We start from the raw sequence: 26,896 nt of genomic DNA, 5'->3' as shown, positions 1-26,896 counted from the left end.
CTTTTGTTACCCTAGTTTAAAGTCTTATTAATTTACAGGATGTGGGCTGGCTAGACCAGCATTTATTGCCCATCCCTAATTACCTCGAGAAGCTGGTGGTGAGTTACTTTCTTGAACTGCAATCCCTGAGGTCTAGGTACACTCACAGTGCTGTTAGTGAGGGAATTCCAGGGTATTGACCCAGTGACAGTGAAGGAATTTCCAAGTCAAGGTGGTGACTTGGAGGAGAACCTCCAGGTGGTGGGGTTCCCAGGTATCTGCTGCTCTTGTCCTTATAGATGGTAGTTTGTCCTTATAGATGGGTTTGGAAAGTGCTGCCTAAAGAATATTGGTGAGTTCCGACAGTGCATCTTGTAGACATGGCTGCCACTGTTCGTCGAGGATAGAGAGAGTGAATGTTTAAGATGGCCGATGGGGTGCCAATCAAGTTGGCTGCTTGGTCCTGGGTGGTGTCGAGCTTCTTGAGAGTTTTTGGAGCTCCACTCATCCAGGCAAGTGGAGAGTATTCCATTACACTCCTGACTTGTGTCTTGTAGATTGTGAGCAGGCTTTGGAGGGTCAGGAGGTGATTTGCTCCCTGTAGGATTCCTAGCCTGCTCTGATGGCCATGGTCATAGTATTTATTTGGCTAGTCCAGTTCAGTTTCTGATCAATGGTAACCCCCAGGATGTTGACAGCGGGGGATTCAGTGATGGTCATGAATGTCAAGGGCGGTGGTTATATTGACTGGTACTTGTGTGGCACAAATGTTGTTTGCCACTTGTCAGCCCAAGCCTAAATGAGCCCCCACCCCCGATCTGAGTGTTAATTCCTAGCATTCCTCAGGCTAGATTCTCACAAGATATCACTGTTGCTTCATGATTGTTAAATAAATTAAATGTAACACTGATTGCAACAGGGACTTTGGTGGTGGTGGTGGGAGGTGGCTGGTGGGGGGGTGTGGGGGGGGGGGTGTGGGGGGGGGGGGGGAGGGGGGCTGGTGGTGGTGGTGGTGGGCGAGGGTGGCTGGTGGTGAGGGCTGGTGGTGTTGGGGGGTGGTGGTGGGGGGGCGGGGGGGGGGGGGGGGGCTGGTGGTAGCCCCCATCTAATCATTCTTGGTGATATGCTTGTGGGCACAATATTGAACCTGGTTATGTTGCCATCGTTGGGATTCGGTATTAGCCTGGGCCAGCTTGAAGTGACTGGCCTTTGGCTGGGCTGCTTGGCAGCTGCTGTGAGACTGTAGCTGAAGAATTCTAGAGAAGAGGTGGAAGTAGGTAAGGACAGGAAGATGAGCAGTAATTCCAAAGGAAGACAGGGTGTGAATAAACTGCTGTAGCTGCATCAAACCTGTATTTATTTCATTGTTCAGATTGGGACTCCACCATTCGATACCCATGAGCATTTCCTGGCAGAAGAAGAGAGGTTGACTGAGCAGGAGAGACATAAAAGGTGGGGTGTTTTTAAACTTGCACTTGTCAGAAATTAAACCTGGAGTTTTTCTGTAAATAGCTGAGGTGTGTGGGCCAGGGGACAGGTGTGTGTGTGTGGGCCTGGGGACATTGTGTGTGTGGGGAGGGGGGGGGGGCTGGGGACAGGTGTGCGTGTGGGCCTGGGGACACTGTGTGTGTGTGTGTGTGTGTGTGTGTGTGTGTGTGTGGGGGGGGGGGGTGCTGGGGACAGGTGTGCGTGTGGGCCTGGGGACACTGTGTGTGTGTGTGGGGGGGGGGCTGGGGACAGGTGTGTGGGGCTGGCTGGGGACAGGTGTGTGTGGGGTTGGGGACAGGTGTGTGTGTGTGGGCCTGGGGACACTGTGTGGGTGTGGGGCTGGGGACAGGTGTGTGTGTGGGGCTGGGGGCAGGTGTGTGTGGGGCTGGCTGGGGACAAGTGTGTGTGGAGCTGGTTGGGGACAGGTGTGTGTGGGGCGGGCTGTGGACAGGTGTGTGGGGCTGGAGACCATAAGACATAGGAGCTACTCGGCCCATCGAGTCTGCTCCGCCATTCAATCATGGCTGATATTTTATCATCCCCGTTCTCCTGCCATCCCCCCATAACCCCTGATCCCCTTATTAATCAAGGACCTATCTATTTCTGTCTTAAAGACACTCAGTGAATTGGCCTCCACAGTTTTCTGCAGCAAAGAGTTCCACAGATTCACGACCCTCTGGCTGAAGAAATTCCTCCTCACCTCTGTTTTAAAGGGTCGTCCATTAGTCTGAGATTGTGGCCTCTGCTTCTGTAGTTGTTCCTACAAATGGAATCATTCTTTTCATGTCCACTCTATTCAGGCCACGCAGTACCCTGTAAGTTTCAAAAAGATCCCCCCCTCATCCTTCTAAACTCCAACGAGTACAGACACAGAGTCCTCAACCGTTCCTCATATGACAAGCTCTTCATTCCAGGGATTATTCTTGTGAACCTCCTCTGCACCCTTTCCAAGGCCAGCACATCCTTCCTTGGGTAAGGGGCCTAAAACTGCTCACAATACTCCAAATGGGATATGACCAGAGTCTTATACAACCTCAGAAGCACATCCCAGGTCTTGTATTCTAGCCCTCTTGACATGATTGCTAACATTGCTAACATTGCCTTCCTAACTACAGACTGAATCTGCACATTAACCTGAAGAGAATTTTGAACAAGGACTCCCAAGTCCCTTTGTGTTTCTGCTTTCCGAAGCATTTCCCAATTTAGAAAATAGTCTATGCCTAAATTCCTTCTTCCAAAGTGCAAAACCTCACACTTTTCCACATTGCTTTTCATTTGCCACTTCATTGCCCACTCTCCTAGTTTTACCAAGTCCTTCTGCAGCCCCCTTGCTTCCTCAATACTACCTGTCCCTCTACATATCTTATTGGGACAGGTGTGTGTGTGGCTATGGACAGGTGTGTGTGTGTGGCTATGGACAGGTGTGTGTGTGTGTGGCTGTGGACAGGTGTATGTGTGTGGCTGTGGACAGGTGTGTGTGGGGCTGGGGACAGGTGTGTGAGGCTGCGGACAGGTGTGTGTGGAGCTGGGGTCAGGTGTGTGTGGAGCTGGGGTCAGGTGTGTGTGGGGCTGAGTTCAGGTGTATGGGGCTCGGTTCAGGTATATGGGGCTGGGGACAGATGTGTGGGGCTGGGGACAGATGTGTGGGGCTGGGGACAGATGTGTGTGGGGCTGGGGACAGATGTGTGTGGGGCTGGGGACAGATGTGTGTGGGGCTGGGGACAGATGTGTGTGGGGCTGGGGACAGATGTGTGGGGCTGGGGACATGTGGTTGTGCGGCTGGGGACAGGTGTGTGCGTGCTTGGGGCTGGGGTCACGTGTGTGTGTGTGTGTGTGTGTGTGTGTGCGTGTGTGCGTGCATGGGGCTGGGGTCACCTGTGTGGGGCTGGGCTCAGGTGTGTGTGGGGCTGGGATCAGGTATGTGTGTGCGTGGGGCTGGGGTCAGGTGTGTGTGTGCGTGGGTCTGGGGTCTGGTGTGTGTATGGGGCTGGGGTCAGGTGTGTCTGGGGGGGCTGGAGTCATGTGTGTGTGTGTGTGTGTGGCTGTGGACAGGTGTGGGCCTGGGGACAGCTGTGGGGCTCGGGTCAGGTGTGTATTTGGGGCTGGGGACATGTGTGTGTGTGTGTGTGTGTGTGTGTATTGTGTGTGTGTGTGTGTGGCTGGGGAGGCCTGTGTGGCTGTGGTCAGGTGTGTGGGGTTGTGGTGGTGGTGTCAGGTGTGTGTGTGGAGTTGTGGACACTCGTTTATGTGTGTGTGGGGCTGGGAACATGTGTGTGTGGGGCTGTAGCCAGGTATGTGTGGGGCTGTGGACAGGTGTGTGTGGGGCTTGGGACAGGTGTGTGGGGCTTGGGACAGGTGTGTGGGGCTGGGGACAGGTGTGTGTGCGCGGCTGGGGACAGGTGTGTGTGGGGCTGGGGACAGGTGTGTGGGGCTGAGCACAGGTGTTTGTGGGGCTGGGGACAGGTGTCTGTAGGTCAGGGTTCAGGTGTGTGGGTCTGAGACAGGACAGGTGTGTGTGGGGGTGGTGTCAAGTGTGTGGGGGTATATGTTGGGGTAAGAACTGGTGTGTGGAGTGTGGGGACTGGTGTGTCGGGGTGGGTACAGGTGTGAGGGGGGATAGATGTGGGGACACTTCCTGACCCCCCCCCTCCCCCAAAGCCTCTCCACCATCTCCAAGGCACAAGTCAGGAGTGTAATGGAATGTGTATGTATGTGTGGGGCTGTAGACAGGTATGTGTGGGGCTGTGGACAGGTGTGTGTAGCTGGGGACAGGTGAGTGGGGCTGGGGTCAGGTGTGTGTGGGGCTGGGGTCAGGTGTGTGTGGGGCTGTTGTCAGGTGTGTGTGGGGCTGTTGTCAGGTGTGTGTGGGGCTGTTGTCAGGTGTGTGTGGGGCTGGGGACAGATGTGGGGCTGGGGACAGCTGTGTGGGGCTGAAGGTAGCTGTGTGTGATGCTGGGGTCAGGTGTGTGGGGCTGGTGTGTGGGCCAGGGGACAGTTGTGTGTGGGGCTGAGGACTGGTGTGTGGGGCTGAGGACTGGTGTGTGGGGCTGAGGACTGGTGTGTGGGGCTGAGGACTGGTGTGTGGGGCTGGGGACTGGTGTGGGGCTGGGGACAGGTGCGTATGGGGCTGGGGACAGGTGCGTGTGGGGCTGGGGTTTGGTGTGGTGCTGGGGACAGGTGCGTGTGGGGCTGGGGTCAGGTGTGTGGGGCTGGGGTCAGGTGTGTGGGGCTGGGGTCAGGTGTGGGGCTGGGGTCAGGTGTGTGGGGCTGGGGTCAGGTGTGTGGGGCTGGGGTCAGGTGTGTGGGGCTGGGGTCAGGTGTGTGGGGCTGGGGTCAGGTGTGGGGCTGGGGTCAGGTGTGTGGGGCTGGGGTCAGGTGTGTGGGGCTGGGGTCAGGTGTGTGGGGCTGGGGTCAGGCGTGAGGGGCAGGGGACAGGTGTGGGGCTGGGGACAGCTGTGGGTCTGTGAACAGGTGTGTGGGGCTTGGCACAAGTGTGTGTGGGGCTCGGGACAGGTGTGGGGCTGGGGACAGATGTGTGTGTGCGGCTGGGGAAAGGTGTGTGTGTGGGGCTGGGGACAGGTGTGTGGGGCTGGGGTCAGGTGTGTGGGGCTTGGGACAGCTGTGGGTCTGTGAACAGGTGTGTGGGGCTTGGGACAGGTGTGTGTGGGGCTCGGGACAGGTGTGTGGGGCTGGGGACAGATGTGTGTGCACGGCTGGGGAGAGGTATGTGTGTGCGGCTGGGGAAAGGTGTGTATGTGGGGCTGGGGACAGGTGTGGGGCTGGGGACAGGTGTGGGGCTGGGGACAGGTGTGGGGCTGGGGACAGGTGTGTGGGGCTTGGGACAGTTGTGTGTGGGGCTGGGGACAGTTGTGTGTGGGGCTGGGGACAGTTGTGTGTGGGGCTGTTGTCAGGTGTGTGTGGGGCTGTTGTCAGGTGTGTGTGGGGCTGGGGACAGATGTGGGGCTGGGGACAGCTGTGTGGGGCTGAAGGTAGCTGTGTGTGATGCTGGGGTCAGGTGTGTGGGGCTGGTGTGTGGGCCAGGGGACAGTTGTGTGTGGGGCTGGGGACTGGTGTGTGGGGCTGAGGACTGGTGTGTGGGGCTGAGGACTGGTGTGTGGGGCTGGGGACTGGTGTGGGGCTGGGGACAGGTGCGTATGGGGCTGGGGACAGGTGCGTGTGGGGCTGGGGTTTGGTGTGGTGCTGGGGACAGGTGCGTGTGGGGCTGGGGTCAGGTGTGTGGGGCTGGGGTCAGGTGTGGGGCTGGGGTCAGGTGTGTGGGGCTGGGGTCAGGTGTGTGGGGCTGGGGTCAGGTGTGTGGGGCTGGGGTCAGGTGTGGGGCTGGGGTCAGGTGTGTGGGGCTGGGGTCAGGTGTGTGGGGCTGGGGTCAGGTGTGTGGGGCTGGGGTCAGGTGTGTGGGGCTGGGGTCAGGTGTGTGGGGCTGGGGTCAGGCGTGAGGGGCTGGGGACAGCTGTGGGGCTGGGGACAGCTGTGGGTCTGTGAACAGGTGTGTGGGGCTTGGCACAAGTATGTGTGGGGCTCGGGACAGGTCTGGGGCTCGGGACAGGTGTGGGGCTGGGGACAGATGTGTGTGTGCGGCTGGGGAAAGGTGTGTGTGTGCGGCTGGGGACATGTGTGTGGGGCTGGGGTCAGGTGTGTGGGGCTTGGGACAGCTGTGGGTCTGTGAACAGGTGTGTGGGGCTTGGGACAGGTGTGTGTGGGGCTCGGGACAGGTGTGTGGGGCTGGGGACAGATGTGTGTGCACGGCTGGGGAGAGGTATGTGTGTGCGGCTGGGGAAAGGTGTGTATGTGGGGCTGGGGACAGGTGTGGGGCTGGGGACAGGTGTGGGGCTGGGGACAGGTGTGGGGCTGGGGACAGGTGTGGGGCTGGGGACAGGTGTGTGGGGCTTGGGACAGTTGTTTGTGGGGCTGGGGACAGTTGTGTGTGGGGCTGGGGACAGTTGTGTGTGGGGCTGGGGACAGCTGTGTGGGGCTGAGGACTGGTGTGTGGGGCTGGGGACTGGTGTGTGGGGCTGGGGACTGGTGTGGGGCTGGGGACTGGTGCGTGTGGGGCTGGGGACTGGTGCGTGTGGGGCTGGGGACAGGTGCGTGTGGGGCTGGGGTCAGGTGTGTGGGGCTGGGGTCAGGTGTGTGGGGCTGGGGTCAGGTGTGTGGGCTGGGGTCAGGTGTGGGGCTGGGGTCAGGCGTGTGGGGCTGGGGACAGGTGTGTATGGGGCTGGGGTCAGGTGTGTGGGGCTGGTGGACAGCTGTGGGTCTGTGAACAGGTGTGTGGGGCTTGGCACAAGTGTGTGTGGGGCTCGGGACAGGTGTGTGGGGCTCGGGACAGGTGTGTGGGGCTGGGGACAGATGTGTGTGTGCGGCTGGGGAAAGGTGTGTGTGTGGGGCTGGGGACAGGTGAGTGGGGCTGGGGTCAGGTGTGTGGGGCTTGGGACAGCTGTGGGTCTGTGAACAGGTGTGTGGGGCTTGGGACAGGTGTGTGTGGGGCTCGGGACAGGTGTGTTGGGCTGGGGACAGATGTGTGTGCGCGGCTGGGGAGAGGTATGTGTGTGCGGCTGGGGAAAGGTGTGTGTGTGGGGCTGGGGACAGGTGTGGGGCTGGGGACAGCTGTGTGGGGCTGAGCACAGGCGTTTGTGGGGCTGGGCACATGTGTGTGTGGGGCTTGGGACAGGTGTCTGTAGGTCTGGGGTCAGGTGTGTGGGCCTGAGACAGGACAGGTGTGTGTGGGGGTGGTGTCAAGTGTGTGGGGGTATATGTTGGGGTAAGAACTGGTGTGTGGAGTGTGGGGACTGGTGTGTCGGGGTGGGGACAGGTGTGTGGAGGGATAGATGTGGGGACACTTCCTGACCCCCCCCCCCCCCCCAAAAAAAAAGCCTCTCCACCATCTCCAAGGCACAAGTCAGGAGTGTAATGGAATACTCACCACTTACCTGGGTGAGTACAGCTCCAAAAACACTCAAGAAGCACAATACCATCCAGGACAATGCAGCCCGCTTGATTACTATCCCTTCCACAAACTTTCAAACCATCCACCACGGAGGGTCAGTGGCAACCGTGTGTACCACCTACAAGATGTGTAGAAGATTGCATGCCAAATCAAGCAGAAAACCAACTGCCCCAGCAGCCTCAGACACACCCATATCTATCATCACAGCTTCCAAAGTCATAATAAGAACATAAGAACTAGGAGCAGGAGTAGGCCATGTGGCCCCGCGAGCCTACTCCGCCATTCAATAAGATCATGGCTGATCTTTTTGTGGACTCAGCTCTACTTACCCGCCCACTTACTGTAACCTTTTATTCCTTTATTGTTCAAAATCTATCTATCTTTGCCTTAAAAATATTTAACGAGGTAGCCTCAACTGCTTCACTGGCAAGGAATGCCACAGATTCCGGACCCTTTGGGTGAAGAAGCTCCTCCTCAACTCAGTCTTCAATCTGCTCCCTCTTATTTTGAGGCTGTGCCCCCTAGTTCTAGTTTCACCTGCCAGTGGAAACAATTTCCCGGCTTCTGTCCTATCTATTCCCTTCATGATTTTCTCTGTTTCTATAAGATTCCCCCCTCATTTTTCTAAATTCCAATGAGTACAGTCCCAGTCTACTCAGTCTCTCCTCATAAAGGCAGCACGGTAGCACAAGTGGCTAGCACTGTGGCTTCACAGCACCAGTGTCCCAGGTTCGATTTCCCGCTGGGTCACTGTCTGTGCGGAGTCTGCACGTTTCCCCCGTGTCTGCGTGGGTTTCCTCCGGGTGCTCCGGTTTCCTCCCACAGTCCAAAGATGTGCAGGTTAGGTGGATTGGCCAAGCTAAATACCCCTTAGTGTCCAAAATTGCCCTTAGTGCTGGGCGGGGTTACTGGGTTATGGGGATAGGGTGGAGGTGTGGATTTGGGTAGGGTGCTCTTTCCAAGAGCCGGTGCAGACTCGATGGGCCGAATGACCTCCTTCTGCACTGTAAATTCTATGTATGTACGTATGTATATCCCTCTGCAGACTTTCAGTATCCTCTGCACACTTGGCTCTACCTCACATCTTAGTGTGATCTGCGAACTTTGGCACATTACACTTGTTCCCCAACTCCAGATCATCTATGTAAATTGTAAACAATTGTGGACCCAACATTGATTTCTGTGATCATAGATCATAGAATTTACAGTGCAGAAGGAGGCCAGTAGGCCGATTGAGTTCGCACCGGCTCTTGGAAAGAGCACCCTACCCAATCATACACTTCCCTCCCCCCATCCCCATAACCCAGTAACGCCACCCAACACTAAGGGCAATTTTGGACACCAAGGGCAATTTAGCATGGCCAATCCACCTAACCTGCACATCTTTGGACTGTGGGAAGAAACCGGAGCACCTGGAGGAAACCCACGCACACACGGGGAGGATGTGCAGACTCCGCACAGACAGTGACCCAAGCCGGAATCGAACCTGGGACCCTGGAGCTGTGAAGCAATTATGCTAACTACTATGCTACCGTGCTGCCCAACATACGCCAGTAGCCACTGATCACCAACCAGAAAAACACCCATCTATCCATACTCTTTGCTTTCTGTCATTTCACTCTAGCCACCCTGATGAATTACCCGTAATGCCATGCACCATTATCTTATGCAGCAGCCTTTTGTGCGGCACCTTGTCGAATGCCTTCTGGAAATCCAGATACACTATATTCACCGGTTGTCCACTGCGCAAAATGTTCTCAAAGAATTCCACTAAATTAGTCAAATATGACCTACCTTTCATGAACCCATGCTGCGCCTGCCCATGGGACAATTTCTATCCAGACTGGCCTTCTTGGAAGTGAAACCCACAAGGCTCCGTACTTAGCCCCTGACGATGCTCCCTATATACACATGACTGTGGCAAAATTTGGCTCCAACTCCATCTACAAGTTTGCTGATGACATGACCGTAGTGAGTCAGATCTCGAACAAGGATGAGTCAGAGCACAGGAAGGAGATAGAGAAACTACTGGCGTGGTGTAATGTCAGGAATTTCTTCCTCAACGTCAGCAAAACTAAGGAGATGGTCATTGACTTCAGGAAGCGCTGTATCGTACATACCCCTGTCTGCATCAATGGTGCCGAGGTGGAGATGGTTGCCATCTTCAAATCCCTAGGTGTGCACATCAACAATCTGTCCTGGTTTACCCACGTCGACGCTACGACCAAGAAAGCACAACAGCGTCTGTACTTCCTCAGGAAACTTAAGGAAATTCGGCATGCCCACATTGACTCTTAACAATTTTTACAGATGCACCATAGAAAGCATCCTATCTGGCTGCATCACACCCTGGTATGACAACTCCTTGGCCCAAGATCGTAAGAAACTAGAGTCGTGAGCACAGCTCAGTTGATCACACGAACCCGCCACCCATCCATTGACTCTGTCTGCACCTCCCGCTGTCCTAGGAAAGCGGGCAGAATAATCAAAGACCTCTCCCACCCGTGTTACTCTCTCTTCCAACTTCTTCCATCAGGCAGGAAATCAAGTCTGAGAACAGATTCAAAAACAGTTTCTTGATTGATTAATTGATATTTATTGTCACATGTACCAAAGTACAGTATTTTTCTGCGGCCAAGGAAACGTACACAGTACGTACATTGTAGACAAAAGAAGAATTGACAGAGTACATTGAGAAATGGTACATCAACAATTAGTGATTAGTACAGTGCGAAACAAGGGCCAAGCAAGCAATACATGAGCTCGAGAAGCATAGGGCATCGTGAATAGTGTTCGTACTGGGAATAGATCAGTCCGAGAGAGAGTTGTTTAGTAGCTGCAGAGAAGAAGCTGTTACCAGAATCCTGAATGACCCTCTTATGGACTGAACAGATCTCTTCACCCATCTTCTTTACTCTGCCGTACTACACTCCGTATGTTTCACCGAATGTTGGTGTCTATGTATTTACATTGTGTAGCTATTGTATGTCCTATGTTTTTTCATGTATGGAAAGATCTGTCTGGACAGTACGCAGAACAATACTTATCACTGTACCTCAGTACACGTGACAATAAACCCAAAACGAGTGCAAGGTGCACTGCAGTAACTCACCAAGGTTCCTTAGACAGCACCTTGCAAACCCACAACCACCACCATCTGGATGGGCAAGAGCAGCAGGAAACTGGGACCCCCACCACCTGGAGGTTCCTGTCCAAGTCACTCACCACCCCAACTTGGAAATATATCTTTGTTCCTTCACTGTCACTGGGTAAATCCTGGACCTCCCTCCCTAACAGCACTGGGTGTACCTACACCTCCGGGACGGCAGTGGTTCAAGAAGGTAGCTCATTACCACATTCTGAAGGACAATTGGGGATGGGCAATAAATGCTGACGTAACCAGCTACGCCCACATCCCATGAATGAATTTTAAAAAACTTATGTGGGCTGGGGACCGGTGCGTGGGCTGGGGACCGGTGCGTGGGCTGGGGACCGGTGCGTGGGCTGGGGACCGGTGCGTGGGCTGGGGACCGGTGCGTGGGCTGGGGACCAGTGTGTGGGCTGGAGACCGGTGTGGGGCTTGGGTCAGGTGTGTATGTGGGGCTGGGGACACGTATGTGTGTGTGTGTGTGTGGGGGGGTCTGGGGAGATCTGTGTGGCTGTGGACAGGTGTGTGGGGCTGGGGTCAGGTGTGGTTGTGGTGGTGGTGTCAGGTTGTGTGTGTGGAGTTGTGGACACTCGTGTATGTATGCGAGGGGCTGGGGATACATGTGTGGGGCTGGGAACAGGTGTGTGCGGGGCTGTGGACAGATGCGAGTGGGGCTGTGGACAGGTGTGTGTGGGGCTGTGGACAGGTGTGTGGGGCTGTGGACAGGTATGTGAGGCTGTGTACAGGTGTGTCGGGCTGTGGACAGGTGTGTTTCGCTGGGGACATTTGAGTGGGGCTGGGGACAGCTGTGAGTCTGGGGACAGGTGTGTGTCGGGTTGGGGACAGGTGTGTGGGGTTGGGGACAGGTGTGTGTGGGGTTGGGGACAGGTGTGTGTGGGGTTGGGGACAGGTGTGTGGGGCTGGGGACAGGTGTGGGGCTGGGGACAGGTGTGTGGTGCTGGGGTAAGGTGTGTGGGGCTGGGGACAGCTGTGGGTCTGAACAGGTGTTTGGAGCTCGGGACAGGTGTGGGTCTGTGAACAGGTGTGTGGGGCTGGGGACAGGTGTGTGTCTGAACAGGTGTGGGGCCTGGGGACAGGTGTGTGGGCTGGGGACAGGTGCGTCGGCTGGGGTCAGGCGTGTGGGTAGGGACAGGTACGGGCATGGGCTCAGGTGTGTGGTGTAGGGACATGTATGGGCATGGGCCCAGGTGTGTGGGGTAGGGACAGTGTGTGGGCTGGGACAGGTGCGTGGTATCCCGACACCCTGAGCGACTGTGTGATTGGTTCCAGCGTCCCACGACCCGGGATCGCAACATAAGTGAATTAACAAATAATTCTGATAAACCTGTTGAGATTTTGACCCAGACTACTCCAATGAGTCACAGGCACCAGATTTATAAGTAAAAACGTCAACAAACTGTTTATTAATAACAAGAGGAAAAGATGAATATGCTAAGAAATAACAGAACAATGGTCTAACAATCTACCTCATCCCAAAACCCTGTCCCACCCTCCATTCATACATACGCCCACCGGAAATGGAAGGAAAATGTTTAAAATGAAAAAGGATCAATAGATATGGGATTGTTCTTTGCTGCCAACGTGGCTCTTTTTGCTAGTGATCTCCGAATGGTGTCTTCAACTAGGACTTGCAGGCTGTAGAATGCTCTCTAAATCAACAGGCAGAGAGAGAGAGAGATTTAAAACTGCCTTATGCCTGGATCTCGTCACACAACAGACACACAATGGAACTCTTCAGAAGACCCGCTTTCCTTCTGGAACCTTCTGACTAGCTCAACCAATCACAGGAACCAATAGGAGAAGGCTGCAAATTGTACATTTCCCGATTTACTGCTTGCCAAGTCTATAACATTGACCTCACCGGTTCTATCACAGAGCCTAAAGGGGATGTCTTGGCCTGGTCCATCACGATAGGGGTATTTGAACTCCGCTAAAATCTGTAGTTTGAACAGAAATCCTAGATGGTGTAGCAACGTTGTAGCATCTAACCATAAGACTGGATCAAAGGCAGCAGGGTGAGGATAAAAGGGAACACAGGACAGACAAAAGGTTTTACATTGTTGCCTCCCTGGTGCAAGGGCCAAGGATGCCTCGGAGCGGCTGCAGGACATTCTGGTGGGGAGGGTGAACAGCTGTCGTGGTGCACCTGGACACCAACGATATAGGTAAAAAATGGGACGAGGTCCTACAAGCTGAATTCAGGGAGTTAGGAGTTAAACTAAAAAGTAGGACCTCAAAGATATTAATATCAGGATTGCTACCTGTGCCACGAGCTAGTCAGAGTAGGAATGTCAGGATAGATAGGATGAATGCATGACTCGAGGGATGGTGCAAGAGGGAGGGATTCATAGAATCATAGAATTTACAGTGCAGAAGGAGGCCACCCGACCCATCGAGTCTGCACCGGCTCCTGGAAAGAGCACCCTACCCAAGGTCAACACCTCCACCCTACCGCCACAACCCAGCAACCCCACCCAACACTAAGGGCAATTTTGGACACGAAGGGCAATTTATCACGGCCAATCCACCTAACCTGCACATCTTTGGACTGTGGGAGGAAACCGGAGCACCCGGAGGAAACCCACGCACATACGGGGAGGACGTGCAGACTCCGCACAGACAGTGGCCCAAGCCGGAATCGAACCTGGGACCCTGGAGCTGTGAAGCAATTGTGCTATCAAATTCCTGGGGCATTGGAGCCGGTTCTAGGGGAGGTGGGACCAGTACAAACCGGACGGTCTGCACCTGGCCTGGGCAGGACTGGAACCGAGGAGGGGTGTTTGCTAGAGCTGTTGGGGAGGGTTTAAATTAATGTGGCAGGGGGATGGGAACCAATGCTGGAAGTCGGAAGGTAGTAAAGCAGGGACAGAAACAAAAGGCAGTAAGGGGGAAAAGTGTAAGGCAGAGAAGCCATAGTCAAAAATCAAAAAGGGCGACAGTACAAGGTACAGTGACTGAGGGGAGCTCAGTGAATAGGCCCAGTAATACTAAAAGGAATAAAATGGGAAGTAAAAACATAAATGGTAAGCGACGCGGCAGGTTGTTACATGAAGATATGGGTTCAACGACAAGGAAAATTAGGAGAAAGGTTAAGAGGAAATATAACTTAGGAGAGGTTACTGATCGAGGTGTTAAGATTCAAAACAGAGGTATAAAAGTGTACTTTACCTGAATGTTCGTAGTATTCGGAATAAGGTAAATTAGTTGATGGCGCAAATCATCGTGAATGACTATGATTTAGTGGCCATTACTGAAACATGGTTAAAGGATAGTCACGACTCGGAGTTAAATATCCGAGGGTATCCAACTATTCGGAAGGACAGAGTGGACGGTAACGGAGGTGGTGTAGCTCTGTTATTTAAGGATGACATCAGGGCAAAAGTAAGGGATGACATCGGTGCTATGGAGGATGAGGTTGAATCCATTTGGGTGGAAATCAGGAATAGTAAGGCAAAAAAGTCACTGATAGAAGTAGTCTATCGGCCACCAAATAGTAACATTATGGTAGGGCAGGTAATAAACAAAGAAATAACAGATGCATGTAGAAATGGTACAGCAGTTATCATGGGGGATTTTAACCTACATGTCGGTCAAGGCAGCCTCGAGGAGGAGTTTATAGAATGTATCCGCGATAGTTTCCTAGAACAGTATGTAATGGAACCTACGAGGGAAAAAGCGATCCTAGATCTGGTCCTGTGTAATGAGACAGGATTGATTCATGATCTCATAGTTAGGGATCCTCTCGGAAGGAGCGATCACAATATGGTGGAATTTAAAATACTGATGGAGGGTGAGAAGGTAAAATCAAACACTAGTATTTTGTGCTGAAACAAAGGAGGGAGATTACAATGGGAAGAGAGAAGAGCTAGCTCAGGTAGACTGGGAGCAAAGACTTTATGGAGAAACAGTTGAGGAACAGTGGAGAACCTTCCAAGCGATTTTTCAAAGTGCTCAGCAAAGGTTTATACCAACAAAAAGGAAGGACGGTAGAAAGAGGGAAAATCGACCGTGGATATCTAAGGAAATAAGGGAAAGTATCAAATTGAAGGAAAAAGCATACAAAGTGGCAAGATTAGTGGGAGACTAGAGGACTGGGAAATCTTTCGGGGGCAACAGAAAGCTACTAAAAAGCTATAAAGAAGAGTAAGATAGATTATGAGAGTAAACTTGCTCAGAATATAAAAACATAGTAAAAGTTTCTACAAATATATAAAACAAAAAAGAGTGGCTAAGGTAAATATTGGTCCTTTAGACGATGAGAAGGGAGATTTAATAATAGGAGATGAGGAAATGGCTGAAGAACTGAACAGGTTTTTTGGGTCGGTCTTCACAGTGGAAGACACAAATAACATGCCAGTGACTGATAGAAATGAGGCTGTGACAGGTGAGGACCTTGAGATGATTGTTAACACGAAGGAGGTAGTGATGGGCAAGCTAATGGGGCTAAAGGTAGACAAATCTCCTGGCCCTGATGGAATGCATCCCAGAGCGCTAAAAGAGATGGCTAGGCAATTTGCAAATGCACGAGTGATAATTTACCAAAATTCACTAGACTCGGGGGTCGCGAAAACAGCGCGGGAGGAGAGAGAGCCGGGACAGTGAAAATAGCGCGAGAGGAGAGAGAGCCAGGACAGTGAAAACAGCGCGGGAAGAGAGAGAGCTGGGACATTGAAAACAGCGCGAGAGGAGAGAGAGCCGGGACAGTGAAAACAGCGCAAGAGGGGAGAGAGCCGGGAGATTTAAAAAGCGCGGGAGGAGAGAGAGCCGGGACAGTGAAAACAGCGCGAGAGGAGAGGGAGCAGGGAGATTTAAAAAGCGCAGGAGATTTAAAAAGAGCGGGAGCTGCGAGTCGGAGCGGAGATTTAAAAAGATCGCGGCCTAGTTTCGGGAGCCGTTCGGGGGAGGAGGAGCAGTCTCTGTCAGGGAGAGAACCTGAGAACATCTAAGACACTCAGAAGGTAAGTAAGTGATTTTTACTCATTTTTACTTTTATACCTTTTTCCAATTGTGTGTGTGTGGGGGGGGAAACTGAAGTGACATCACAAAAAAGCTGTGACCTGAGTGGCTGGTTGGGAATCTACACTAAATTTAAAAAAATTAAGCATTGGTAACTAATTAAACATAATTACTTAATTATAATTTATCTAAGCCAGAGATCGGAGAGTACTATATTTAGCGTTCACATTTATATTAGAAATCTAGTGCTAGGAAACAGATAGTTAACTAACTTTTAAAAAAATTTAAAAATTTTTTTTAATATACTAATTAATTGACGCAATGTCAGTTAGAGGGGTGCAGTGCTGTGACTGTGAGATGTGGCAGGTCTGGGAGGCTTCCAGCGTCCCGGATGGCTTCATCTGCAGAAAGTGCACCCAACTGGAGCTCCTCACAGACCGCATGGTTCGGTTGGAGCAGCAATTGGATGCACTTAGGAGCATGCAGGTGGCGGAAAGCGTCATAGATCGCAGTTATATAAATGTGGTCACACCCAAGGTGCAGGCAGAGAAATGGGTGACCACCAGAAATTCCACGGCCTCACCACTCTTTGCGTAAAGAACCTTCCTCTGACCTCTGTCCTATATCTATTACCCCTCAGTTTAAGGCTATGTCCCCTCGTGCTAGCCATTTCCATCCGTGGGAGAAGGCTCTCACTGTCCACCCTATCTAACCCCCTGATCATTTTGTGTGCCTCTATGAAGTCTCCTCTTAACCTTCTTCTCTCTAACGAAAACAACCTCAAGTTCATCAGCCTTTCCTCAAGATTTTCCCTCCATACCAGGCAACATCAAGGTAAATCTCCTCTGCACCCGTTCCAAAGCTTCCACGTCCTTCCTATAATGAGGTGACCAGAACTGTACGCAATACTCCAAATGCGGCCGTACCAGAGTTTTGTACAGCTGCAACATGACCTCATGACTCCGGAACTCAATCCCTCTACCAATAAAGGCCAACACTCCACAGGCCTTCTTCACAACCCTATCAACCTGGGTGGCAACTTTCAGGGATCTATGTACATGGACACCGAGATCCCTCTGCTCATCCACACTTCCAAGAATTTTACCATTAGCCAAATATTCTGCATTCCTGTTATTCCTTCCAAAGTGAATCACCTCACCCTTCTCTACATTAAACTCCATTTGCCACCTCTCAGCCCAGCTCTGCAGCTTATCTATGTCCCTCTGTAACCTGCAACATCCTTCCGCACTGTCGACAACACCACCGACTTTAGTGTCGTCTGCAAATTTACTCACCCACCCTTCTGCGCCCTCCTCTAGGTCATTTATAAAAATGACAAACAGCAACGGCCCCAGAACAGATCCTTGTGGTACGCCACTTGTAACTGAACTCCATTCTGAACATTTCCCATCAACCACCACCCTCTGTCTTCTTTCAGCTGGCCAATTTCTGATCCACATCTCTAAATCACCCTCAATCCCCAGCCTCCGTATTTTCTGCAATAGCCTACCGTGGGGAACCTTATCAAACGCTTTACTGAAATCCATATACACCACATCAACTGCTCTACCCTCGTCTACCTGTTCAGTCACCTTCTCAAAGAACTCGATAAGATTTGTGAGGCATGACCTACCCTTCACAAAGCCATGCTGACTGTCCCTGATCATATTATTCCCATCTAGATGATTATAAATCTTTTCTCTTATAATCCCCTCCAAGACTTTACCCACAACAGACGTGAGGCTCACCGGTCTATAGTTGCCGGGGTTGTCTCTGCTCCCCTTCTTGAACAAAGGGACCACATTTGCTATCCTCCAGTCCTCTGGCACTATTCCTGTAGCCAATGATGACATAAAAATCAAAGGCTCAGCAATCTCTTCCCTGGCTTCCCAGAGAATCCTAGGATAAATCCCATCAGGCCCCGGGGACTTATCTATTTTCAGCCTGTCCAGAATTGCCAACACCTCTTCCCTACGTACCTCAATGCCATCTAATCTAATAGCCTGGGTCTCAGCATTCTCCTCCACAACATTCTCTTTTTCCTGAGTGAATACTGACGAAAAATATTCATTTAGTATCTCGCCTATCTCTTTAGACTCCACACACAACTTCCCATCCCTGTCCTTGACTGGCCCTACTCTTACCCTAGTCATTCTTTTATTCCTGACATACCTATAGAAAGCTTTTGGGTTTTCCTTGATCCTACCTGCCAAATACTTCTGGTTACGTTCTTACCAAAGAAAAAGCAGAGTATGGCCTTAACACTTTCGCTTTCCATCAGAAATAACATCAGATGCAAAGTATTTTCAGAGCTCGAGCTCATCAAGTGAGGAAGGTTTGGATCATCTCTTAAAATTAATGGACAAAGTTTATAACGATGATCTGTTAAATGCATATGAGGCTCATCAGATTTTGGTAAACTTTTTTTATTAATTCAAGAAATGAATTAGCCCATCCCCAATTTACCTTGAAAAGGTTGTGGTGAGCTGCCTTCTTGAACCGCTGCAGTCCCTGACATGTAGGTACACCCACAGTGCTGTTAGGGTGGGAGTTCCAGGATTTTGACCCAGCGACAATGATGGAACGGTGATATATTTCCAATCAGGATGGTCAGTGACTTTGAGGGGAACCTCCAGGTGGTGGGGTTCCCATTTATCTGCTACCCTTATCCTTCTAGCTGGTAGTGGTCATGAGTTTGGAAGACGCTGCCTCTAAGGGGACACTGGTAATGGAGTTGGGAGTTGCTGCAGTGCATCTTGTAGACACTACACACCGCTGCTACTGTGTGCTGATAATGGAGGGTTATGGTTGGCATGCCAATCAAGCGGGCTACTTTGTCCTGGTGTTTTTGGATTATTATTCCATTGAAGAATATATCATGGAATTTAACAGATTATTTAACATCACAGAAATTCTATGTTGAGATTCCTAATTCAATGCTTGTCTTCAAATTGTTGGATTGTATCAAACATGAATAGGCTTGTAGTCTTGATTCTCAGAAAGAGTTACACCTTTGTCACAGATGTTTAAAGAACATAAGAACATAGAAAATACAGCACAGAACAGGCCCTTTGGCCCACGATGTTGTGCCGAACGTTTGTCCTAGATTAAGAACAAAAGTTCGGCACAGCATCGTGAGCTTTAAAGAATTGTTGGAATTTATTTCCAGTCACCTTCCTGACTCCAGTGGGATATTCATTAATATGAAGGATGGAGGATTAGATGCTGGCAATATTTCTTTTTAAAAAAAAGTTAGAGTATCCAATTTTTTTCCCCCAATTAAGGGGCAATTTAGCGTGGCCAATCCACCTGACCTGCACATCTTTGAGTTGTGGTGTTGAAACCCATGCAGACACGGAGAGAATGTGCAAACTCCACACAGACAGTGACGCAGGGCCAAGATTCGAACCGGGTCCTCAGCACCGTAGGCTGCAGTGCTAACCACTATGCCACATGCTGCCCTCGATGCTGGCAGTATTTTGGCAATGTTTAGATCTGGGGTGCAAGAATCACTATGAGAAAAGAATTACAAAGGAAATTTAGTAGCTCAAACAGATGTCAGGAATTGGGCAGGAGAATAGACCCCAGGAATACCCAAGGAATGGTCAACAAGCTGGCACAGTAGCATAATGGTTAGCATTGTTCCTTCACAGTGCCAGGGACTCGGGTTCGATTCCTGGCTTGGGTCGCTGTCTCTACGAAGTCTGTATGTTCTCCCATGTCTGCGTGGGTTTCCTCCGGGTGCTCCGGTTTCCTCCCACAAGTCCCAAAAGATGTGCTTAGAACATAGAACATAGAACGATACAGCGCGGTACAGGCCCTTCGGCCCACGATGTTGCACCGAAACAAAAGCCATCTAACCTACACTATGCCATTATCATCCATATTAGCTAAAAAGCAGGACCTCTAGGGTTGTAATTTCAGGATTAGTCCCTGCGCCACGTGCCAGTGAGGCTAGAAATAGGAGGATAGTGTAGCTAATCACATGGCTAAACCGATGGTGTAAGAGGGAGGGTTTCAGATTTTTGGACCATTGGGATCTCTTGTGGGGCAGGTGGGATCTCTACAAGAAGGATGGGTTACATCTAAACTGGAGGGGCACTGATATCCTGGCAGGGAGGTTTGCTAAATTCACTTGGGAGGATTTAAACTAGTATAGCAGGGTGGTGGGAACCTGAATGTGAGCTTAGAAGGTGTAACAACTGACGGGGAAATAGTGAACCAAAAAAGAAGAACATCACCCTCAGGCAGAGCAAAAAATGTGACAAGTGTGAAAAGAGGTGGTCAATACAGGATTGAGGGTGTTGTACCTAAATGCGCGCAGTATACGGATCAAGGTAAATGAGCTTGTTGCGCACATTGGTACGATGTGGGCATCACAGAGACGTGGCTGCAAGGGGATCAGGTCTGGGATCTAAATATACAAGGATATGTGTTCTATCGAAAGGACTGGCAGATGGGCAAAGGGGGAGGGGTTGCATTGTTAGTAAGGAATGAAGTTAAATCGATAGCAAGGAGCGATATAGGATCAGAAGGCATAGAATCTCTGTGGGTAGAGTTGAGGAATCGCAAAGGTAAAAAGATCCTGATGGGAGTTATGTACAGGCCCCCCAGCAGGAATCAGGAGGTGGGGCAGAAAATAAATCAGGAGACAGAAAAGCATGTAAAAAAGGTAATATTACAATAATCATGGGGTACTTCAATATGCAGGTGGACTGGGAAAATCAGGTTGGTAGTGGATCCTAAGAAAAGGAATTTGTGGAATGTCTAAGAGATGTTTTTTTGGAGCAGCTTGTGACAGAGCCTATTAGGGAACAGGCAATTCTGGATTCAGTGATGTGTGATGAGGCAGACTTGATTAGGGAACTTAAGGTGAAGGGACCTTGAGGGAGAAGTCACCACAATATGATAGAATTTACCGTGCGATTTGAGAGGGAAAAGCTGCAATTAGATGTAACGGTATTACAATTAAATAAGGGTAACTACAAAGACATGAGGGAGGAGCTGGCCAGAGTTGATTGGAAAAGGAGCCTCGCAGGGAAGACAGTGGAACAGCAATGGCAGGAGTTTTGGGGAGTTATTCGGGAGGCACAAAATAAATTCATCCCAAGGAGGAAGAAACTGCTAAGGGGAGGCTCTTCCGGGGCAGGTGTGACCTACATAAGAAGGACAGGTTGCATCTAAACTGGAGAGGCATAAATATCCTGGCCGCGAGGTTTGCTAGTGCCACACGGGAGGGTTTAACTAGTTATGGCAGGGGGGGGTGGAAACGGGAGCAATAGGTCAGAAGGTGAGAGCATTGAGGGAGAACTAGGGTATAGGGACAGTGTGGCTCTGAGGCAGAGCAGACAGGGAGAAGTTGCTGAACACAGCGGGTCTGGTGGCCTGAAGTGCATATGTTTTAATGCAAGAAGTATTACGGGTAAGGCAGATGAACTTAGAGCTTGGATTAGTACTTGGAACTATGATGTTGTTGCCATTACAGAGACCTGGTTGAGGGAAGGGCAGGATGGCAGGTAAAAGTTTCAGGATTTAGATGTTTCAGGCGGGATAGAGGGGGATGTAAAAGGGGTGGCGGAGTTGCGCTACTGGTTAGGGAGGATATCACAGCTGTACTACGGGAGGACACCTCAGAGGGCAGTGAGGCTATATGGGTAGAAATCAGGAATAAGAAGGGTGCAGTCACAATGTTGGGGGTTTACTACAGGCCTCCCAACAGCCAGCGGGAGATAGAGGAGCAGATGGGTGGACAGATTTTGGAAAAGAGTAAAAACAACAGGGTTGTGGTGATGGGAGACTTCAACTTCCCCAATATTGACTGGGACTCACATAGTGCCAGGGGCTTAGACTGGGCAGAGTTTGTAAGGAGCATCCAGGAGGGCTTCTTAAAACAATATGTAGACAGTCCAACTAGGGAAGGGGCGGTACTGGACCTGGTATTGGGGAATGAGCCCGGCCAGGTGGTAGAAGTTTCAGTAGGGGAGCATTTCGGGAACAGTGACCACAATTCAGTAAGTTTTAAAGTGCTGGTGGACAAGGATAAGAGTGGTCCTAGGGTGAATGTGCTAAATTGGGGGAAGGCTAATTATAACAATATTAGGCGGGAACTGAAGAACATAGATTGGGGGCGGATGTTTGAGGGCAAATCAACATCTGACATGTGGGAGGCTTTCAAGTGTCAGTTGAAAGGAATTCAGGACCGGCATGTTCCTGTGAGGAAGAAGGATAAATACGGCAATTTTCGGGAACCTTGGATAACGAGAGATATTGTAGGCCTCGTCAAAAAGAATAAGGAGGCATTTGTCAGGGCTAAAAGGCAGGGAACAGAAGAAGCCTGTGTGGAATATAAGGAAAGTAGGAAGGAACTTAAGCAAGGAGTCAGGAGGGCTAAAAGGGGTCACGAAAAGTCATTGGCAAATAGGGTTAAGGAAAATCCCAAGGCTTTTTACACTTACATAAAAAGCAAGAGGGTAGCCATGGAAAGGGTTGGCCCACTGAAGGGTAGGCAAGGGAATCTATGTGTGGAGCCAGAGGAAATGGGCGAGGTACTAAATGAATACTTTGCATCAGTATTCACCAAAGAGAAGGAATTGGTAGATGTTGAGTCTGGAGAAGGGTGTGTAGATAGCCTGGGTCACATTGAGATCCAAAAAGATGAGGTGTTGGGCGTCTTAAAAAATATTAAGGTAGATAAGTCCCCAGGGCCTGATGGGATATACCCCAGAATACTGAAGGAAGCTGGAGAGGAAATTGCTGAGGCCTTGACAGAAATCTTTGGATCCTCACTGTCTTCAGGTGATGTCCCGGAGGACTGGAGAATAGCAAATGTTGTTCCTCTGTTTAAGAAGGGTAGCAAGGATAATCCAGGGAACTACAGGCTGGTGAGCCTTACTTCAGTGATAGGGAAATTACTGGAGAGAATTCTTCGAGACAGGATCTACTCCCATTTGGAAGCAAATGGACGTATTAGTGAGAGGCAGCATGGTTTTGTGAAGGGGAGGTCGTGTCTCACTAACTTGATAGAGTTTTTCGAGGAGGTCACAAAGATGATTGATGTAGGTAGGGCAGTGGATGTTGTCTATATGGACTTCAGTAAGGCCTTTGACAAGGTCCCTCATGGTAGACTAGTACAAAAGGTGAAGTCACACGGGATGAGGGGTGAGCTGGCAAGGTGGATACAGAACTGGCTAGGTCATAGAAGGCAGAGAGGAGCAATGGAAGGATGGTTTTCTAATTGGAGAGCTGTGACGCAGGGATCAGTGCTGGGACCTTTGCTGTTTGTAGTATATATAAATGATTTGGAGGAAAATGTAACTGGTCTGATTAGTAAGTTTGCAGACGACACAAAGGTTAGTGGAATTGCGGATAGCGATGAGGACTGTCAGAGGATACAGCAGGATTTAGATTGTTTGGAGACTTGAGCGGAGAGATGGCAGATGGAGTTTAATCCGGACAAATGTGAGGTAATGCATTTTGGAAGGTCTAATGCAGGTAGGGAATATACAGTGAATGGTAGAACCCTCAAGAGTATTGAAAGTCAGAGAGATCTAGGAGTACAGGTCCACAGGTCACTGAAAGGGGCAACACAGGTGGAGAAGGTAGTCAAAAAGGCATACGGCATGCTATCCTTCATTGGCCGGGGCTTTGAGTATAAGAATTGGCAAGTCATGTTGCAGCTGTATAGAACCTTAGTTAGGCCACACTTGGAGTATAGTGTTCAATTCAGGTCGCCACACTACCAGAAGGATGTGGAGGCTTTAGAGAGGGTGCAGAAGAGAGTTACCAGAATGTTGCCTGTTATGGAGGGCATTCGCTATGAGGAGCGGTTGAATAAACTCGGTTTGTTCTCACTGGAACGACGGAGGTTGGGCGGTGACCTGATAGAGGTCTACAAAATTATGAGGGGCATAGACAGAGTGGATAGTCAGAGGCTTTTCCCCAGGGTAGAGGGGTCAATTACTAGGGGGCATAGGTTTAGGATGAGAGGGGCAAGGTTTAGAGTAGATGTACGAGGCAAGTTTTTTACACAGAGGGTAGTGGGTGCCTGGAACCCGCTACCGGAGGAGGTGGTGGAAGCAGGGATGATAGTGACATTTAAGGGGCATCTTGACAAATACATGAATAGGATGGGAATAGAGGGATACGGAGCCAGGAAGTGTAGAAGATTGTAGTTTAGTCGGGCAGCATGGTTGGGACGGGCTTGGAGGCCGAAGGGCCTGTTCCTGTGCTGTACATTTCTTTGTTCTTTGTTCCTCCTACCACTTCACCACTCTTCACTGAACTTTCCAACCTTACCTTATATAATGGAACGCTACTCCTCTCACCCTGAATTCCACATATTACCACTTTTTCTGGCAACATTCTTCCCAAACTACATAATTCCTCATCTCTTACCATTAAAGATTGACTAGCTCCCGTATCTCTTAAAATTGTGACTTCTTTACCTGCTCCTCCTGATACACATGAGTAAACTTTACCCACAGAAGTAAATTCTTTAAAGAGATCTGGCACCTTGTTATCAATCACCTCTTGATCAGGCTGTACAATCTTTTGCACCTCCTTCGCTTCCCTTGGGCTTTCCTTTACCATTCTAACAAACCTTATCCTGTTTTACCACATCAGCCTTCCCAGTGCTTTTCTTCAACCACCAACACTGTGACTTTACATGGCCTGGTTTATTACAGTGAAAACATTTGAAACTTTTCATTTCTCTTCCACCATCCTGGATTTCTTTTTTAATCTGAGGTACACTCTCTTTATTATCTCCCATCAGATCACCTTTACCGTTACCACTTGAGTATTTCTCATGTCCCCAGTTTCTATCCCTCACCGGCTGAAACTGATGTCGGAAACCAAGCTTTAATTTATGAACTAATTCATAATCATCTGCCATTTCTGCTGCTAATCTTGCAGTTTTAACCTTCTGCTCTTCCACATGAGTTCTCACTACATCAGGAATTTAATTTTTAAACTCCTCCAAAAGTATAATTTCTCTGAGAGCTTCATACGTTTGGTCTATTTTCAAAGTCCTTATCCACCTCTCAAAATTACTCTGTTTGAGCTTTTCAAACTCCATGTATGTTTGACCAAATTCTTTCCTTAAATTTCTAAACTTTTGTCTGTAAGCTTCAGGCACTAGTTCATTTACACCTAAGATGGATTTTTTCAGCTCTTCATATGTTTCACATACCTCCTCCGGTAGTGATGCAAACACTTCACTTGCTCTACCTACCAGCTTTGTTTGAATCAGTAATACCCACATGTCCTGTGGCCATTTCATTTGTTTAGCTGTCGTCTCAAATGAAATGAAAAAGGCTTCTACCTCCTTCTCGTCAAACCTTGGCAATGTTTGGACATAATTAGATCCCCACCACGTCTTCAACTATGACGGTCTGTCTCACTATCCTCATCAATCTCCTCCAACCATACGTTTTCCTTTACGTCTGCCAATTTTAATTGACTGTCATGTTTCATGGCCATTTTCCGAAGTTCAAGCTCTCTCTCTTTATCTTTTTCCCTGATCTGTATCTCCCTTTCTATTTCTTTTTGTTCTGCCAGGGCTATTCCTTCTTTTTCTCTCATTGCATATTCAAGCTGCTTTAATTCTTTTCCATGTTCAAGTTGCTTTAATTCTTTATCATGTTCAAGTTGCTTCATCTGCAACTGGAGCTTTGCCATTTCTAATGAGTCAGAATGTATCTCAGGCAAATGTAAATGCTCAGCTACCGCGGCAAGTACCTCATCTTTTCGCATTTTTCCAGGCAATGTTAACTGCAATGTTTTTGCCAAATCTGACTGTCTGCTTTTAGTCTCTGTCCGTAAGGTGCTGCGTGTTACTGTGTTCACCCCCAAAAACTTCTGAGCCTCTGAAAGAGCAATTGTCCACAACACACTCCCCGCGTAAACTAAAATATCACACCTGAAAAGCAACCACACTTTATGCTCACCCCTCACTGTCTTTAAGTTCTCTAAGCCAATTCAATAGATAGGCTTTTATCCCCCTCAAGCCCCCAATTGTTATGGATCAGAGTTTAGAGAACCCCAAAGTGTAGCATGGAGTTCAACTGACCCACAACTTTTAATCAATTGTGGTGTGGGGAGCACACGGTGCACTCTACAGGTGTGATACGGCATAAATGGACAAGTGTTTTTTAAAATAAATCAATGTTTATTCTATCAACTTAAGTTAACCTTTTTAAAACAACCATTGAATATCTTAACACCCATTAATTCAAAGATAACCCCCAAGACTAAGTAATCGTTTCAGCTGTCCTTTTTACATCCAAAAGACTTAACCAACCTTCAAAAATAGGAGCACATTAGGTTACATTCAATATATATAGTGATAAAGGGTTCAACCGTGCTGCTGCTTTTGGTTACTTCAGCGACAGCCCCTTTGTTTTCTTCATGAGCTCATTGGAAACACAGACACACCCAAGCTGCTCTCTCAAACTGAAACTCAAAACGCAGAAGTATAGCTCAGCTCCCCCCACACTCTGACATCACTTCAGTAACATGAGCAGTTCCATTTCTTAAAGGCACATTTCTTAAACACCCATTTCTTAAAGGTACTCTCACATGACAATGCCCCAGCGTGTGCTCCTTCGGACCCCTCCGGGAGCCCAACGATTCTCAGGTTCTGCCGGCGGGACCTATTCTCTAGGTCCTCCACCTTCTCCAGGAACTTCTTCTGCTGGTCTCTGAGCATCCCCACCTCCAACTCCACCGCAGTTTGATGTTCCTCCTGCTCAGCCAGCGCCTTCACCACCTTCTGAATCGCCCGATCTTGGGCGTCCAATCTAAGCTCCAGCTGAGTCGTGAGTCAGAGCGGAGAGTTGAAAAGAGCGGGAGCTGTGAGTCAGAGCAGAGATTTTAAAAGAGCGGGAGCTGAGAGTCAGAGCAGAGAATTTAAATGAGCGGGAGCTGTGAGTCAGAGCAGGGATTTTAAAAAGTGGGAGTTGAGAGTCAGAGCGGAGATTTTAAAAGAGTGGGAGCTGTGAGTCAGAGCGGAGATTTTAAAAGAGCGTGAGCCGAGAGTCAGAGCGGAGATTTTAACAGAGCGGGAGCCGTGAGTCAGAGCGGAGATTTGAAAAGAACGGGTGCTGAGAGTCAGAGCGGAGATTTTAAAAGAGTGGGAGCCGAGCGCGCGGAGATTTTAAAAGTGGGAGCTGAGAGTTGGGGCGTGGAATTATAAGAGCGGGAACTGAGAGTAAGCAGAGAGGTTTAAAAAGAGCAGGAGCTGAAAACCATAGTGCGGACCCTTTCATTCCCAGGTTCACAGGGCAGAATCTCAGCTATATTCTGTAAGGTAAGAGTTTTTATGGGCAGCAAGCTATATTTGT

The 26,896-nt window shown here is 49.9% G+C and overlaps 1 protein-coding gene across 2 annotated transcripts in view; it reads left to right on the top strand.

Annotated features, from left to right (window-relative positions):
* The window catches only part of LOC140392938 (KIF-binding protein-like), a 206,699-nt gene that overhangs the window by 5,451 nt on the left and 174,352 nt on the right, over positions 1 to 26,896 (top strand). For both annotated transcript variants that reach the window (XM_072478723.1, XM_072478722.1), the window contains one exon: positions 1,352 to 1,431. In XM_072478723.1, the coding sequence (XP_072334824.1) occupies positions 1,352 to 1,431 (80 nt within the window). The remainder of the gene's footprint in view (positions 1 to 1,351; positions 1,432 to 26,896) is intronic.

Source organism: Scyliorhinus torazame, chromosome 16, assembly GCF_047496885.1.
Source record: "Scyliorhinus torazame isolate Kashiwa2021f chromosome 16, sScyTor2.1, whole genome shotgun sequence".
Taxonomy (NCBI): Eukaryota; Metazoa; Chordata; class Chondrichthyes; order Carcharhiniformes; family Scyliorhinidae; genus Scyliorhinus; species Scyliorhinus torazame.
The sequence above is the reverse complement of the archived record's forward strand: the minus strand, read 5'-3'. Positions and strand labels throughout refer to the sequence as shown.